At 41.3% G+C, this 17875-nt stretch overlaps 1 protein-coding gene across 2 annotated transcripts in view; it reads right to left on the bottom strand.

The window, feature by feature from the left end:
- LOC128706601 (PR domain zinc finger protein 15) overlaps positions 1-17875 on the bottom strand; it is a 132752-nt gene that overhangs the window by 96922 nt on the left and 17955 nt on the right. For both annotated transcript variants that reach the window (XM_070087941.1, XM_070087931.1), the window contains one exon: positions 5035-5151. In XM_070087941.1, the coding sequence (XP_069944042.1) occupies positions 5035-5151 (117 nt within the window). The remainder of the gene's footprint in view (positions 1-5034; positions 5152-17875) is intronic.

Here is a 17875-nt window from a genome sequence, read left to right as displayed (position 1 = left end):
AACTTAATATTTCATGTGGTAATTTTTTTTTTTTTCATACTTTTGGGTGTCTTGCACGGATTAATTTGATTTCCATTATTTCTTATGGGGAAAATTGGTTCGCTTTTTGATAATTTTGGTTTACGATGAGCTCTCAGGAACGGATTAATATCGCAAACTGGGGGTCCACTTTACTATTATTATTATTATATTGTACAGTGATCCCTCGTTTATCGTCCTTAATCCGTTCCTGGAAGTGGGACTATTATCAAAATAGACGATTTTCGAATCAATTTTCCCCATAAGAAATAACGTAAATACAATTAATCCGTTCCTGACACCCAGAAGTATTAAAACAAAAATATTTTTTACATGAAATATAGATGTAGTACATAAACAATACAATGGGACATGATGAATGAAACATTAACAGCATAACATTTACCTTCATTGGCAATTCTTCTTCGTGTATGGAAGACAGGAGGAGGAGAGAGATTGCATTACTGTTTGGAAGGGGAATCCCCTTCCATCAACACCTCAGGTACCAAGTGCTTTTCTGGGGTTACTTCTCTTCTCTGTTTCTTAATGCCACTAGGACCAGCTTGAGTCACTGGAGTCCTGTCTCGCATAAAAACTGTCCAGACAGCTCTGTTTCTGGCATCGCTTTAAAACTTTCCTAAAATGGGCCAAGACTCTGTCACTGTACAAATTGCTGATATGGCTTGTAACATCCTTCTCAGGGTGATGTTTCTCCACATTTCAAAAATCTCCTCAATTTCTGAAGAAGGCACCTTCTTCCATCTCTCTTCCTCCTCCTCTGTAGCAAGATTCTGAGCTGCGATCTGTTGCTGTTCCTGCTGAAGCTCTTGCAGCTCCTCAGTGGTTAGCTCTTCGTTGTGGTCCTCCACCAACTCTTCCACATCCTCTAAACTCACATCCAACCATATGGAACCCTCCAATGCCACAATAGAGTTCACAAGTGACATAGGCTCATCAGACCCTTCAAAATCCCTCTTGTGGACGCAATCTGGCCACAAGTTTCTCCAAGCAGAGTTCAAAGTCCTGGTAGTCACTCTCTCCCAAGCCTTATCTATAAGGCTTATGCAATGGAGAATACTGAAGTGTTCTTTCCAAAAATCTCTTAGGGTCAAGTGAGTGTCTGAGGTCACATTAACCCTTAAACTGTCCAAACAAATTTAAGTTCACATGTGTGGTGCTCCAAAAGTAGATCTACGTTTTTTTACATATTTTCCAATATGTATAACAAAAAAAAAAGTAGATAAAAGTTTTTTTACACGTTTTCAAATGTAAAAAAAAGAAAAGATCTTCATTTTTTTACATACTTTCAAATGTTGAAAAAACGTAGATCTACGTTTGGACAGTTTAAGGGTTAAAGCACCTTTCAAACATTGCTTTGGTGTAGAGTTTTTTAAAGTTTGAAATGACCTGCTGGTCCATGGGCTGGAGGAGAGGAGTGGCATTTGGGGGCAAGAACTTTACTGTGGTGAACCCAAACTCCTTCAGAATTAGGTCATCCAAGTTTGGAGGATGAGTAGGTGCATTGTCCATTACTAGGAGGCACTTCAGATCCAATTTCTTTTCCAGGAGGTAATTCTTCACACTAGGGCCAAACACTTCACTCAACCACTCGATGAAAATTTCCCTCGTGACCCATGCCTTATTATTAGATCTCCAAAACACACACAATTTACTCTTCATAACATTGTTTTTCTTGAACACTCTGGGATTTTCAGAATGGTACACTAGTAACAGCTTCACTTTGAAAACCCCACTAGCATTAGCACAGAACATGAGCGTCAGCCTGTCTTTCACAGGCTTGTGTCCTGGCAGTGCCTTTTCCTCCTGAGTAATGTAGGTCCTCTTTGGAATTTTCTTCCAAAAGAGGCCTGTTTCGTCACAACTGAACACCTGTTCAGGTTTCAGTCTTTCACTGTCTATGTACTCCTTGAATTCATGCACATATTTTTCAGCCGCTTTTTGGTCCAAACTGGCAGCCTCACCAAGCCTTATCACACTGTGTATGCCAGTACGCTTCTTAAATCTCTCAAACCAGCCTTTGCTGGCCTTAATTCACTCGCATCACTAGTTGCAGGCAATTTCTTTACCAAACCGTCATGCAACTGCCTAGCCTTTTCACAAATAATCGAAGTCATAAGAGTATCTCCTGCTAATTATTTCTCGTTTATCCACATCAATAATAACTTCTCAACATCTTCGAGTACTGGTGATCTCATTTTTGTCAGCATATTTACCCCCTTTGCAACAACAGCTTCCTTGATTTCCTTTTTCTTGGCCACGATGGAAGATATGGTTGTACAGGATTTGTTATACATCCTGGCCAGTTCACCCACATGTACGCCACTTTCATATTGTTCAATGATGTTTTTCTTAAATTCAATCGTATTTCTCACCTTCTTTGCCAAAGGCTTGGCACTAGGAGCTTTCTTTGGAGCCATGGTAGCTTATTTAGCACTTGCAAGTACAGTGGACCCCCGGTTTACGATCAGCTCCCAATGCGACCAATTATGTAAGTGTATTTATGTAAGTGCGTTTGTATGTGTATGTTTGGGGGTCTGAAATGGACTAATCTAATTCACAATATTCCTTATGGGAACAAATTCGGTCAGTACTGGCACCTGAACATACTTCTGGAATGAAATAATATCGTAAACCGGGGGTCCACTGTACTAAAATGAATGGAATATTATGAAATATTTCGTATGAACAAGTGAGGGAACCGTTGCTCACTGGTAAACAATGGCACACTGGCTGGGAAGGGAGGCCGAGGCGGCTCAGAGCGTGAGTACGCGTCCAGGACGAAAGACGATTAGCGAGTCAATGGACCATTTGCGAGCCAATGTTTGGATGAAATAACGCAATGATTTCCGAAAAGGACAACTATCGAGCCGGACGATTATTGAGGGACCACTGTATTATTATTATAATAATAATAATAATTTTTTTTTTTTCAACAAGTCGGCCGTCTCCCACCGAGGCAGGGTGACCCAAAAAAGAAAGAAAATCCCCAAAAAGAAAATACTTTCATCATCATTCAACACTTTCACCACACTCACACATTATCACTGTTTTTGCAGAGGTGCTCAGAATACAACAGTTTAGAAGCATATACGTATAAAGATACACAACACGTCATTTAGCACGAGCTTATTTGGCACAATTCGGGTATAGCACAACTGAAGAATTGCGTCACAATTTTGAGTAAACACGTAAAATTAATTTATCACGGTTCAGTTTGCGGGAAGGAAAAAAAAATTCCCTTTTCCTCAAGCAGCCGCCTTGTTGTGGATCAGCAGGGGAGACCTCCCGCCATTCCCTGCCACCCCCCGACATCACCCCACCATCCCAGCATTCGTACTTCATACGCATTCAGTCTTTCTCTGCTACAAGTTAGCTCTGTTTGTGAATTGTGATCTGATCTTTTAATTACTATGTCTTGTATCTGCTAAGCAATCATGACACCCAGCAGGCATACCATTGTTGCTGAAAGTAGCAAGAAAAGGTATAAGGATTTAAGTCTTAGAATTAACAAAGAAAACAAAGATATTAGACAAGAAATAACCTGGCATAATGAAGTGTTACTTTGTGCACATAAAAAGAGGTAAATGTAAGTCTGTGTGACTGACTGACTTACTGAATGACTGACTTACTGAATGATTGACTTACTGAATGACTTACTGACTTGAATGAATAGCTTAATGACTTGACAGAATAACTTACTGACTTGAAAGACAGACACACACAGGCAGACAGAAAGACAGACACACACAGGCAGACAGAAAGACCGACACACAGGCAGACAGAAAAACAGAAGCATACAGGTAGACAGAAAAACAGATAAGCAGAGCTAGGCAGACAGATAGACAGACAGACAGACAGACATACATGTTTGTGTGAAATAGTAAAAGCAAATAAAGCCAGGGTTCCCTGCAGCAGTGCATGATCATCAAGTGTCACTCACTCCATTCCTGCACTGTCAGCAGTTTAGTGACACTCATCATAACACCATGCTTCAAAGAGTTTCATATATACTCCAGCATGTCTAAAACATTGCCGAGACCTATAAATACTTTGTATATATTTCTTGACAATAGTAAATGACCAAGGCAGGTGGAAATATTCACCTGTCTGTGTGATTGTGACTATTTGAGTACTATTTCAGTAACTAATATTAGTGTCAGAACAAAGATTGGCTATGAAATCACAAGAACTATTATAAATTGTAATGATCAGAACATAAAAATTTTCTTTCTTCTTTCAATGTACCAGCCATATCCCACCGAGGCAGGGTTGCCCAAAAGGAAAAAGGAAAGTTTCTTCTTTTAAATTTAGTAATATATTCAAGAGAAGGGGTTACTAGCCCCTTGCTCCTGGCATTTTAGTCGCTTATGGCTTATGGATGAAGAATTCTGTTTCACTTCCTCATGGAGATAAGAGGAAATAAACAAGAACAAGAACTAGAAAGAAAATAGAAGAAAACCCAGAGAGGTATGTATATATATACTTGTACATGTATGTGTAGTGTGACCTAAGTGTAAGTAGAGGTAGCAAGATGTACCTGAAATCTTGAATGTTTATGAGACAGAAAAAAGACACCAGCAATCCTACCATCATGTACAACAGTTACAGGCTTTCGTTTTACACTCACTTGGCAGGACGGTAGTACCTCCCTGGACGGCTGCTGTCTACCAACCTACTACCTAGAGCATAAAAATTATATAAATTAAAATAAAAACGAGAAAAAAGGTATATTAGCAACACTTCAGCAAACAGCAGTACTCCATGTTGCCGACACCTGTTTATTCAGCGCCAACTTCACGGGTTTATATCTCAGTAAGTACTGACCCTAAATTTTTTTTTATCCTAAAACACGTAGAATAATGCGCTCTTCATTTAAAAAAAAAAATCAAAATATTCGGAGCACTGGGCAAGAAAACGTAGATCTACATTAGGACAGTTTAAGATTAAAATTGTGCAGTTGTAGCTTTAACCCTGACAAATAACCAAACTACTGACCTGGCAAGCCATTAGATTTTTATTGGAAGGAGACCCAGGTGGAATGAGACTGAGCCAATTGCATAGCCATTTTCTTGATAAATCCAAATAGGTGTGGCCACCTCCCATATGACATATCTGGAATTAAAATATGGTATTGTACATATAACAAATATCTGATTATGCAGAGGCTGTAGAAAATATGTTTTTCTACTGCATTATAAAAACCTGACATCTGAATTCAGCTATCCCATAACACTGACAGTGCCTGCTAATAGATATTAATTACAGTGGACCCCTGGTATTCGATGGCATCGGTATTCGATAAATCCAGTATTCGATGCATTATATCGCAAAAATTTTGCCTCGGTATCCGATCGAAAACCCGGTATTCGATACGATTCGTACGAGACGTGTCCACGTGTGGCCTGAACTGCCCCATGTGTGACAGTGTTTACAAGCCAGCCAGTGTGCGCGCATCTAAGGATACATTCAGTACATTCCACATTATCACTGTTTTTGGTGCTTGTTTCTGCAAAATAAGTCACCATGGGCCCCAAGAAAGCTTCTACTGCCAACCCTTCAAGAAAAAAGGTGCTAATGACTATTGAAATGAAGAAAGAGATAATTGCAAAGTACGAAAGTGGAGTGTGTGTGTCGGAGCTGGTCAGGTTGTATTAATAAACCCCAATCAACCATCTCTACTATAGTGACCAGGAAAACGGCAATCAAGGAAGCTGTTCTTGCAAAAGGTGCAACTGTGATCACAAAACAGCGACCGCAAGTGTTAGAAAATGTTGAGAGACTGTTATTGGTGTGGATAAATGAAAAACAGAAAGCAGGAGATAGCATCTCTCAAGTGATCATTTGTGAAAAGGCTAGGCAGTTGCATGACGATTTGGTAAAGAAATTGCCTGCAACTAGTGGTGATGTGATTGAATTTAAGGCCAGCAAAGGTTGGTTTGAAAGATTTAAGAATCGTAGTGGCATACATAGCGTGATTAGGCATGGTGAGGCTGCCAGTTCAGACCAAAAAGCAGCTGAAAAATATGTGAAGGAATTCAAGGAGTACATAGACAGTGAAGACTTGAAACCTGAACAAGTGTTTAATTGCAACGAAATAGGCCTATTTTGGATGAAAAGGTCAAGCAGGACCTACATTACTCAGGAGGAAAAGACACTCCCAGGACATAAGCCTATGAAAGACAGGCTTACTCTGTTGATGTGTGCCAATGCTAGTGGTGATTGCAAAGTGAAGCCTTTATTGGTGTATCACTCTGAAACTCCCAGAGTGTTCAGGAAAAACAATGTCCTCAAGGCTAATTTGTGTGTGCTGTGGAGGGCAAACAGTAAGGCATGGGTCACTAGGGACTTTTTCTATGACTGGTTACACCATGCATTTGCCCCCACTGTGAAAAATTACCTAATTGAAAAGAAATTAGACCTTAAGTGCCTCCTGGTATTAGACAATGCCCCTGGTCATCCTACAGACGTGGCAGAGTGACTTTCTGGGGACATGAGCTTCATTAAGGTCAAGTTTTTGCCTCCTAATACCACTCCTCTCCTGCAGCCCATGGACCAGCAGGTCATTGCAAACTTCAAGAAACTGTACACAAAAGCTATGTTTGAAAGGTGCTTTGTAGTCACCACAGAAACTCAACTGACTCTAAAAGAGTTTTGGAAGGATCACTTTAATATCCTCAATTGCATAAACCTTATAGGTATGGCTTGGGAGGGAGTGACTAAGAGGACCTTGAACTCTGCTTGGAAAAAACTGTGGCCAGAATGTGTAGACAAAAGGGATTTTGAAGGATTTGAGGCTAACCCTGAGAAGCCTATGCCAGTTGAAGAATCCATTGTGGCATTGGGGAAGTCCTTAGGGTTGGAGGTTAGTGGGGAGGATGTGGAAGAGTTGGTGGAGGAGGATAATGAAGAACTAACCACTGATGAGCTGCTAGATCATCTTCAACAGCAAGAGGCCACACCTGCGGAAACTGCTTCGGAGGAGGGGATAGAGAAATTGAAGAAGTAGCCTACTTCACAGATTAAGGAAATGTGTGCAATGTGGCTTAAAGTGCAAACCTTTTTTGATGACAATCACCCTAATACAGCTATTGCAAGCCATGCTGGTGACTATTACACTGACAATGTTGTGAAAAACTTTAGGAATGTCATAAAGGAACGGGAGGCACAGGCCACTGTGGACAGATATGTTGTGTGACAGAAGTCCAGTGACTCTCAAGCTGGTCCTAGTGACATTAAAAGAAGAAGGGAAGTAACCCCGGAAAAGGACTTGCTACCTCAAGTCCTAATGGAAGGGGATTCCCCTTCTAAACACTAGCACCTCTCCCCTCCTCCCATCCCATCAATCATCACCAGATTTTCATTAAAGGTAAGTGTCAATTATTCTATTGTTATTGTTGTTATTGTAATTATTCTACTGCATTAAACTTAATATTTCATGTAGTAAAATTTTTTTTTTCATACTTTTGGGTGTCTTGCACGGATTAATTTGATTTCCATTATTTCTTATGAGGAAAATTTATTCGCTTTTCGATATTTTCGGTATTCGATGAGCTCTCAGGAACGGATTAATATCGAATACTGGGGGTCCACTGTACAATGTAAGCTACAGTATAGGTTTGTCAAGCTTTAAGCAAGGTACTTTGTGCAAAATTCACTATTACGCAAATCCCATTTCCGTTTGTAATTCCGTGTGATAAATATTCTTCATATGTGATATATGAGGTTCTCAAAACTTAAGTAAGATTTTTATTATGTGAAAATAAGTGTTGGTAGCTCTCCATGGGAAAGCAAAACAGAATTTTTCCTCCCTAAGCCATGCATGTCGCTATAGGCAACTGAAATGCCGGGAGAAAGGGCTAGTAACCCCTTCTCCTGTATACATTAACCCTTTGAGGGTCAGTGCCATAGATCTACGGCTTTGCGTTGAGGGTCCAAATCGTAGATCTACACCATGAGCTCAGCCCACTCTGATAAGCTGTGAGTGGTAAATTAGGGCTTAGATATGAGAGAATAGATCTATGCGGTATGTGTGCACCACATAAAACAAATCCTGCAGCGCACAGTGCATGAGAGAAAAAAACTGAGACCGTAATTTTCGATTAAAACAGCAACTTTGCAGTGATTTTACGTATGTTTTTTTTAGTTGTATTTGCAATTTCTTGGTCTCATTTGATAGAATGGTAGATATATTACAGAATTAGAGATGATTTTGATTGGTTTTAGTACGGAAAATGGCTTGAAACTGAGCTCAAAGTAGCGAAAATGTTAAATTTTTGCCGATGTTTAAGAATAAACAAATGACCTCACATGTCTAATACACGCCAGCTAGTGGGTCTAATATATGTTCACAAATGTGCTATTATTTATACAATTGTTACAATATTGCATGACAGTAAATCTTCTATTTTTTGGTTCGAAAAAAAAAATCATTATGTGAATTAAAAATCAAAATGGAATTCATTTGTAAAGCCAGAAAACGTAACTAATGAACAGAGAAAATGTTAGTTTAGTACCAGGAATGCCTGCATTGTTCATTCTGGACCCTATTTTAAAATAAGAATACTTTGAACTTAGTGATAAATTGGCCAAATTACTAATTTCCAATCACTTTATTTTGTAGTTGAAACAGTTGAGTTGGCGATTTCTTGTGCTCAATCGATAGAATAGAAGTAATACTAATGAAATAACTAAGAATTTGGTCAACTGGAATAAGGTAATTGGCCTAAAATGGGAGTCAAAGTCGGCAAAATCGCCAATGCATAAATATCACTGACACATCAAAATTTGCGAGAGCATAATTTCGTCAATTTTCCATCAAATTTCGTACTTTTTGTTTTATTACCTTCAGAAAAAGATTCTCTACCATTTCAAAAGAAAAAATAACAATTATTTATTGAAAATTCTTGGACACTGGTGCGCACTTTGAAATTTGGCCTCTGGACCCTGAAAGGGTTAATAAAGTTAAAAAGATAAACTTTTGTTTTTCTTTTTGGGCCACCCTGCCTTGGTGGGCAGGGCTGGATTACCGCATAGGGAAACTAGGCATTTGCCTAGGGCCCCGCGCATTTAGGGGCCCCGAGGTCCAAGGGGTTCAGGGGCTCATCCAAGACTGCGCACATGGTGCAAGTGCAAAGGGGTCCCTACATAAAAAGTTCAAGTGTTTGGAGAGTAAAACTGATTTTTAAAAATTAATCAAAACAAAAATAAATAATGACATAAAATAAAATAAAAATAAATAAACCTAACCATAGATGGCAACACTCAACACGAAAGTTAAGACACTTGTGCAACGTCTGGTTATCATTATTGTAGACGTTTCGCCATCCAGTGGCTTTATCAATACAAATTCTTGGACATAATAAGAAAAACGAAGAACTATATACAACCACGGTGCTCTAAACACCACCTCCAAGGCCGAGGGACTGATTACCTCATCTTTTGTATATAGTTCTTCGTTTTTCTTATGTCCAAGAATTTGTATTGATAAAGTAAGTGGCTGGCTGGCTGGCTGGCTGGCTGGCTGGCTGGCTGGCTGGCTGGCTGGCTGGCTGGCTGGCTGGCTGGCTGGCTGGCTGGCTGGCTGGCTGGCTGGCTGGCTGGCTGGCTGGCTGGCTGGCTGGCTGGCTGGCTGGCTGGCTGGCTGGCTGGCTGGCTGGCTGGCTGGCTGGCTGGCTGGCTGGCTGGCTGGCTGGGTGGCTGGGTGACTGGCTGGCTGGCTGGTGGCTGGCTGGCTGGCTGGCTGGCTGGCTGGCTGGCTGGCTGGCTGGCTGGCTGGCTGGCTGGCTGGCTGGCTGGCTGGGTGGCTGGCTGGGTGGCTGGCTGGGTGGCTGGCTGGGTGGCTGGCTGGGTGGCTGGCTGCGTGGCTGGCTGGGTGGCTGGCTGGGTGGCTGGCTGGGTGGCTGGCTGGGTGGCTGGCTGGGTGGCTGGCTGGGTGGCTGGCTGGGTGGCTGGCTGGGTGGCTGGCTGGGTGGCTGGCTGGGTGGCTGGCTGGGTGGCTGGCTGGCTGGCTGGCTGGCTGGCTGGCTGGCTGGCTGGCTGGCTGGCTGGCTGGCTGGCTGGCTGGCTGGCTGGCTGGCTGGCTGGCTGGCTGGCTGGCTGGCTGGCTGGCTGGCTGGCTGGCTGGCAGCACGTCAAGTATTAAAAACCATTTGTCTCCATTCACTCCTATCAAACACGCTCACGCATGTCCGCTGGAAGTCCAAGCCCCTCGCACACAAAACCTCCTTTACCCCCTCCCTCCAACCTTTCCTAGGTAAACCCCTACCCCGCCTTCCTTCCACTACAGACTGATACACTCTTGAAGTCATTCTGTTTCGCTCCATTCTCTCTACATGTCCGAACCACCTCAACAACCCTTCCTCAGCCCTCTGGACAACAGTTTTGGTAATCCCGCACCTCCTCCTAACTTCCAAACTACAAATTCTCTGCATTATATTCACACCACACATTGCCCTATTATTATTATTATGTATTCTTCTTCTCCTCTTTCTCCTTCTTCTCCTTCTCCTTCTCCTTCTCCTTCTACTCCTTCTCCTTCTTCTCTTTCTCCTCCTCCTTCTCCTCCTCCTTCTCCTCCTCCTTCTCCTCCTCCTTCTCCTCCTCCTCCTTCTCCTCCTTCTCCTCCTCCTTCTCCTCCTTCTTCTCCTCCTCCTTCTCCTCCTCCTTCTCCTCCTCTTCCTCATTATTATTAAATACTGCCACATACCCAAAACATTGCTGGGACCTATAAATACTTTGTATATATTCCAAGACAATAGTAAATGACCAAGGCAGGTGTAAATGTCCACCTGTCAATGTGTTTGTGACAATGTGAGTACAATTTCAGTACCTAATACTAGTGTCAGAACAAAGATTGGTTATAAAATGACAAGAACTACTACAGTGGACCCCCGGTTAACGATTTTAATCCGTGCAAGAGGGATAATTGTTATGCGAAATAATCGTTATGCGAATGAATTTTCCCCATAAGAAATAATGGAAATAAAATTAATCCGTGCAAGACGCCCAAAAGTATGAAAAAAATTTTTTTTTACCACATGAAATGTTAATTTTAATACACACAAACTGAAAAAGGCATGCACAATTACATGACACTTACTTTTATTGAAGATCTGGTGATGATTGATGGGATGGGAGGAGGGGAGAGCATTATCTTCTTACTGTTTAGAAGGGGAATCCCCTTCCATTACGACTTGAGGTAGCAAGTCCTTTTCCGGGGTTACTTCCCTTCTTCTTTTAATGCCACTAGGACCAGCTTGAGAGTCACTGGACCTCTGTCGCACAACAAATCTGTCCATAGAGCTCTGTACCTCCCGTTCCTTTACGATTTGTCTAAAATGGGCCACAACATTGTCATTGAAATAGTCACCAGCACGGCTTGCAACAGCTGTGTCAGGGTGATTTTCATCTATAAAGGTTTGCAGTTCAACCCACTGTGCACACATTTCCTTAATCTTTGAAGTAGGCACAATGGATTCCACAACTGGCATAGGCTTCTCAGGGTTAGCCCCAAACCCTTCAAAATCTTTCTTAATTTCCATACTAATTCTCACCCTTTTTACCACAGGGTTGGCACTAGAAGCTTTCTTGGGGCCCATGGTCACTTATTTTCCAGAAACAGCACCGAAAACACTGTAATAATACGAAATATTCCGAGTGTATGCTTGGATGTTACCGCGGAGGCTGGCTGGTAAACAATGGGACGGGCGGCACATGTGAGGGCACATTGGACGCGTCTCGGACGAAAATCGGTGAGCGGGTTTTTAATCGGTATGCGCGGCAAAAATTTTGCGATAAAAGTAAGCGGTATGCGGAAAAATCGCTATGTGATGCCATCGTTATGCGGGGGTCCACTGTACTATAAATTGTAATTATCAGAACATAAAAATTATATTAAATAATATGAAAATAGAAAAAAAGGTATATTGGCAACACTTCTGCAAGCAGCAGGACTCCATGTTGCTGTCATGTGAGCATCCAGTGCCAACTTCTCAGCTTCATATCTCTGTAAGTACTGACCCTAATTTTCTTTTTTATCCTATAACACTAAGAAAAATGTGCTCTTTATTTTCATTAAAAAAAAAAATTATTTTTCAAAATATTCGGGCACTGAGGTAGTGAACGTATATATATGTCTGGACCGTTTACGGGTTAATGTAATATACGACATTTAACCCTTTGACTGTTTTCCACGTATAAATACGTCTTACGAGCCAATGTTTCTGACGTATACATACTCAATAATTCTAGCGGCTTCAAATCAAGCGGGAGAAAGCTGGTAGGCCCACATGTGAGAGAATGGGTCTGTGTGGTCAGTGTGCACCACATAAAAAAAATCCTGCAGCACACATTGCGTAATGAGAAAAAAAAACTGATCGTTTTTTTTGGAATAAAACGCCGACTTTGAGGTGTATTTTCGTATAGTATTTATCATTGTATTCGCGTTTTCATGGTCTTAGGTGATAAAATGGAAAACATATTACAGAAATAGAGATGATTTTCATTACTTTGACGATGAAAACGACCTTGAAACTAAGCTCAAAATAGCGGAAATGTTCGATTTTTACCAATGTTCAGGAGTAAATAAATCACACCACACGTCCAATACACGTCAACTGGGGAGTCTAATATTCTTTCACTAGTGCACTGATATTATTTATACCATTTTTACAATAATGCAGTAGTCTGCATAACAGTAAATTTTGTATTTTTTTGTATGAATAAAAAATCAAAATAGAAAGCAATAATAATATAAGAGGGACCTAGAGATGTGACTAATGAACAGAGCATATGTTATTTTAGTGCCAGGAATGTCTACCTTGTTTATTCTGGACCCTATTTTGAAATTGGCATCTTTTTTAGTTTGCGTGAAATTGGCCATATTGCCAATTTCTGACCACCATATTGGGTAGTCCAAATTAGTAAATGGGAGGTTTCTTGTACTCAGCTGATAGATAAAATGGAGTTCTAAAGAAATAGCTATGAGTTTGGTCAACTGGAACAATAGAATTGGCTGAAAATAGGGCTCAAAGTCGGCGAAATCGCCGATACGCATATGTCGCCGAGACCGCTAACTTCGCAGGAGCATAATTCCATGAGTTTTCGACCAAATTTCGAACTTTTGGTGTCATTACCATCGGGAAAAGATTCTCTATCATTTCATAGGAAAAAATAATTTTTTTTTTCAAAAATTGAGCGACATAGAATGACAGTTTCAGAAAGGGACCTGAAACAGTCAAAGGGTTAATGTGCCCAAGATTTTTTTATTATCACACCGGCCGATTCCCACCAAGGCAGGGTGGCCCGAAAAAGAAAAACTTTCACCATCATTCACTCCATCACTGTCTTGCCAGAAGGGTGCTTTACACTACAGTTTTTAAACTGCAACATTAACACCCATCCTTCAGAGTGCAGGCACTGTACTTCCCATCTCCAGGACTCAAGTCCGGCCTGCCGGTTTCCCTGAATCCCTTCATAAATGTTACTTTGCTCACACTCCAACAGCACGTCAAGTATTAAAAACCATTTGTCTCCATTCACTCCTATCAAACACGCTCACGCATGCCTGCTGGAAGTCCAAGCCCCTCGCACACAAAACCTCCTTTACCCCCTCCCTCCAACCCTTCCTAGGCCGACCCCTACCCCGCCTTCCTTCCACTACAGACTGATACACTCTTGAAGTCATTCTGTTTCGCTCCATTCTCTCTACATGTCCGAACCACCTCAACAACCCTTCCTCAGCCCTCTGGACAACAGTTTTGGTAATCCCGCACCTCCTCCTAACTTCCAAACTACGAATTCTCTGCATTATATTCACACCACACATTGCCCTCAGACATGACATCTCCACTGCCTCCAGCCTTCTCCTCGCTGCAACATTCATCACCCACGCTTCACACCCATATAAGAGCGTTGGTAAAACTATACTCTCATACATTCCCCTCTTTGCCTCCAAGGACAAAGTTCTTTGTCTCCACAGACTCCTAAGTGCACCACTCACTCTTTTTCCCTCATCAATTCTATGATTCACCTCATCTTTCATAGACCCATCCGCTGACACGTCCACTCCCAAATATCTGAATACGTTCACCTCCTCCATACTCTCTCCCTCCAATCTGATATTCAATCTTTCATCACCTAATCTTTTTGTTATCCTCATAACCTTACTCTTTCCTGTATTCACCTTTAATTTTCTTCTTTTGCACACCCTACCAAATTCATCCACCAATCTCTGCAACTTCTCTTCAGAATCTCCCAAGAGCACAGTGTCATCAGCAAAGAGCAGCTGTGACAACTCCCACTTTGTGTGTGATTCTTTATCTTTTAACTCCACGCCTCTTGCCAAGACCCTCGCATTTACTTCTCTTACAACCCCATCTATAAATATATTAAACAACCACGGTGACATCACACATCCTTGTCTAAGGCCTACTTTTACTGGGAAAAAATTTCCCTCTTTCCTACATACTCTAACTTGAGCCTCACTATCCTCGTAAAAACTCTTCACTGCTTTCAGTAACCTACCTCCTACACCATACACTTGCAACATCTGCCACATTGCCCCCCTATCCACCCTGTCATACGCCTTTTCCAAATCCATAAATGCCACAAAGACCTCTTTAGCCTTATCTAAATACTGTTCACTTATATGTTTCACTGTAAACACCTGGTCCACACACCCCCTACCTTTCCTAAAGCCTCCTTGTTCATCTGCTATCCTATTCTCCGCCTTACTCTTAATTCTTTCAATTATAACTCTACCATACACTTTACCAGGTACACTCAACAGACTTATCCCCCTATAATTTTTGCACTCTCTTTTATCCCCTTTGCCTTTATACAAAGGAACTATGCATGCTCTCTGCCAATCCCTAGGTACCTTACCCTCTTCCATACATTTATTAAATAATTGCACCAACCACTCCAAAACTATATCCCCACCTGCTTTTAACATTTCTATCTTTATCCCATCAATCCCGGCTGCCTTACCCCCTTTCATTTTACCTACTGCCTCACGAACTTCCCCCACACTCACAACTGGCTCTTCCTCACTCCTACAAGATGTTATTCCTCCTTGCCCTATACACGAAATCACAGCTTCCCTATCTTCATCAACATTTAACAATTCCTCAAAATATTCCTTCCATCTTCCCAATACCTCTAACTCTCCATTTAATAACTCTCCTCTCCTATTTTTAACTGACAAATCCATTTGTTCTCTAGGCTTTCTTAACTTGTTAATCTCACTCCAAAACTTTTTCTTATTTTCAACAAAATTTGTTGATAACATCTCACCCACTCTCTCATTTGCTCTCTTTTTACATTGCTTCACCACTCTCTTAACTTCTCTCTTTTTCTCCATATACTCTTCCCTCCTTGCATCACTTCTACTTTGTAAAAACTTCTCATATGCTAACTTTTTCTCCCTTACTACTCTCTTTACATCATCATTCCACCAATCGCTCCTCTTCCCTCCTGCACCCACTTTCCTGTAACCACAAACTTCTGCTGAACACTCTAACACTACATTTTTAAACCTACCCCATACCTCTTCGACCCCATTGCCTATGCTCTCATTAGCCCATCTATCCTCCAATAGCTGTTTATATCTTACCCTAACTGCCTCCTCTTTTAGTTTATAAACCTTTACCTCTCTCTTCCCTGATGCTTCTATTCTCCTTGTATCCCATCTACCTTTTACTCTCAGTGTAGCTACAACTAGAAAGTGATCTGATATATCTGTGGCCCCTCTATAAACATGTACATCCTGAAGTCTACTCAACAGTCTTTTATCTACCAATACATAATCCAACAAACTACTGTCATTTCGCCCTACATCATATCGTGTATACTTATTTATCCTCTTTTTCTTAAAATATGTATTACCTATAACTAAACCCCTTTCTATACAAAGTTCAATCAAAGAGCTCCCATTATCATTTACACCTGGCACCCCAAACTTACCTACCACACCCTCTCTAAAAGTTTCTCCTACTTTAGCATTCAAGTCCCCTACCACAATTACTCTCTCACTTGGTTCAAAGGCTCCTATACATTCACTTAACATCTCCCAAAATCTCTCTCTCTCCTCTGCATTCCTCTCTTCTCCAGGTGCATACACGCTTATTATGACCCACTTCTCGCATCCAACCTTTACTTTAATCCACATAATTCTTGAATTTACACATTCATATTCTCTTTTCTCCTTCCATAACTGATCATTTAACATTACTGCTACCCCTTCCTTTGCTCTAACTCTCTCAGATACTCCAGATTTAATCCCATTTATTTCCCCCCACTGAAACTCTCCTACCCCCTTCAGCTTTGTTTCGCTTAGGGCCAGGACATCCAACTTCTTTTCATTCATAACATCAGCAATCATCTGTTTCTTGTCATCCGCACTACATCCACGCACATTTAAGCAACCCAGTTTTATAAAGTTTTTCTTCTTCTCTTTTTTAGTAATTGTATACAGGAGAAGGGGTTACTAGCCCATTGCTCCCGGCATTTTAGTCGCCTCATACGACACGCATGGCTTACGGAGGAAAGATTCTTTTCCACTTCCCCATGGACAATAGAAGAAATAAAAAGAACAAGAGCTATTTAGAAAAAGGAGAAAAACCTAGATGTGCCCAAGATATTATTATTAATATGGAGTCTTCAAGAGTAGAGAGACTCTTAATGATTTTAATGTGTACCTGCATGCCATCACAGTGTGTAAGTATATTTAGGTACAGGTACACATAAGTATAATTATTAGAGTACATATAAAATATGCAATAATTTTAAAACACTTAAAAGTTTGGAAAATTTCCAGACATAATAGAGAGATGTGCTCATGGAGAATGTAAACAAACCGGGTGGGGAGAGCCGTATTTGAAAGACCGCTTGCCGTATAGCAAATTTTGGTCATAATTTCAAATCACTGTATTAGTGGAATGCCATAAGGCGAAACACCATAAAGCAGGGCCCTACTGTACAGTATACTACTGTACAGTATACTACTGTATAAACCTAGAAAAATATACAGTGGACCCCCGCATAACGATTACCTCCGAATGCGACCAATTATGTAAGTGTATTTATGTAAGTGCGTTTGTACGTGTATGTTTGGGGGTCTGAAATGGACTAATCTACTTCACAATATTTCTTATTTTTTTTTTTTTTTTATTATCACACCGGCCGATTCCCACCAAGGCAGGGTGGCCCGAAAAAGAAAAACTTTCACCATCATTCACTCCATCACTGTCTTGCCAGAAGGGTGCTTTACACTACAGTTTTTAAACTGCAACATTAACACCCCTCCTTCAGAGTGCAGGCACTGTACTTCCCATCTCCAGGACTCAAGTCCGGCTTGCCGGTTTCCCTGAATCCCTTCATAAATGTTACTTTGCTCACACTCCAACAGCACGTCAAGTATTAAAAACCATTTGTCTCCATTCACTCCTATCAAACACGCTCACGCATGCCTGCTGGAAGTCCAAGCCCCTCGCACACAAAACCTCCTTTACCCCCTCCCTCCAACCCTTCCTAGGCCGACCCCTACCCCGCCTTCCTTCCACTACAGATTGATACACTCTTGAAGTCATTCTGTTTCGCTCCATTCTCTCTACATGTCCGAACCACCTCAACAACCCTTCCTCAGCCCTCTGGACAACAGTTTTGGTAATCCCGCACCTCCTCCTAACTTCCAAACTACGAATTCTCTGCATTATATTCACACCACACATTGCCCTCAGACATGACATCTCCACTGCCTCCAGCCTTCTCCTCGCTGCAACATTCATCACCCACGCTTCACACCCATATAAGAGCGTTGGTAAAACTATACTCTCAT

Source organism: Cherax quadricarinatus, chromosome 2, assembly GCF_038502225.1.
Source record: "Cherax quadricarinatus isolate ZL_2023a chromosome 2, ASM3850222v1, whole genome shotgun sequence".
In the NCBI taxonomy this organism is placed as follows: Eukaryota; Metazoa; Arthropoda; class Malacostraca; order Decapoda; family Parastacidae; genus Cherax; species Cherax quadricarinatus.
The sequence above is the reverse complement of the archived record's forward strand: the minus strand, read 5'-3'. Positions and strand labels throughout refer to the sequence as shown.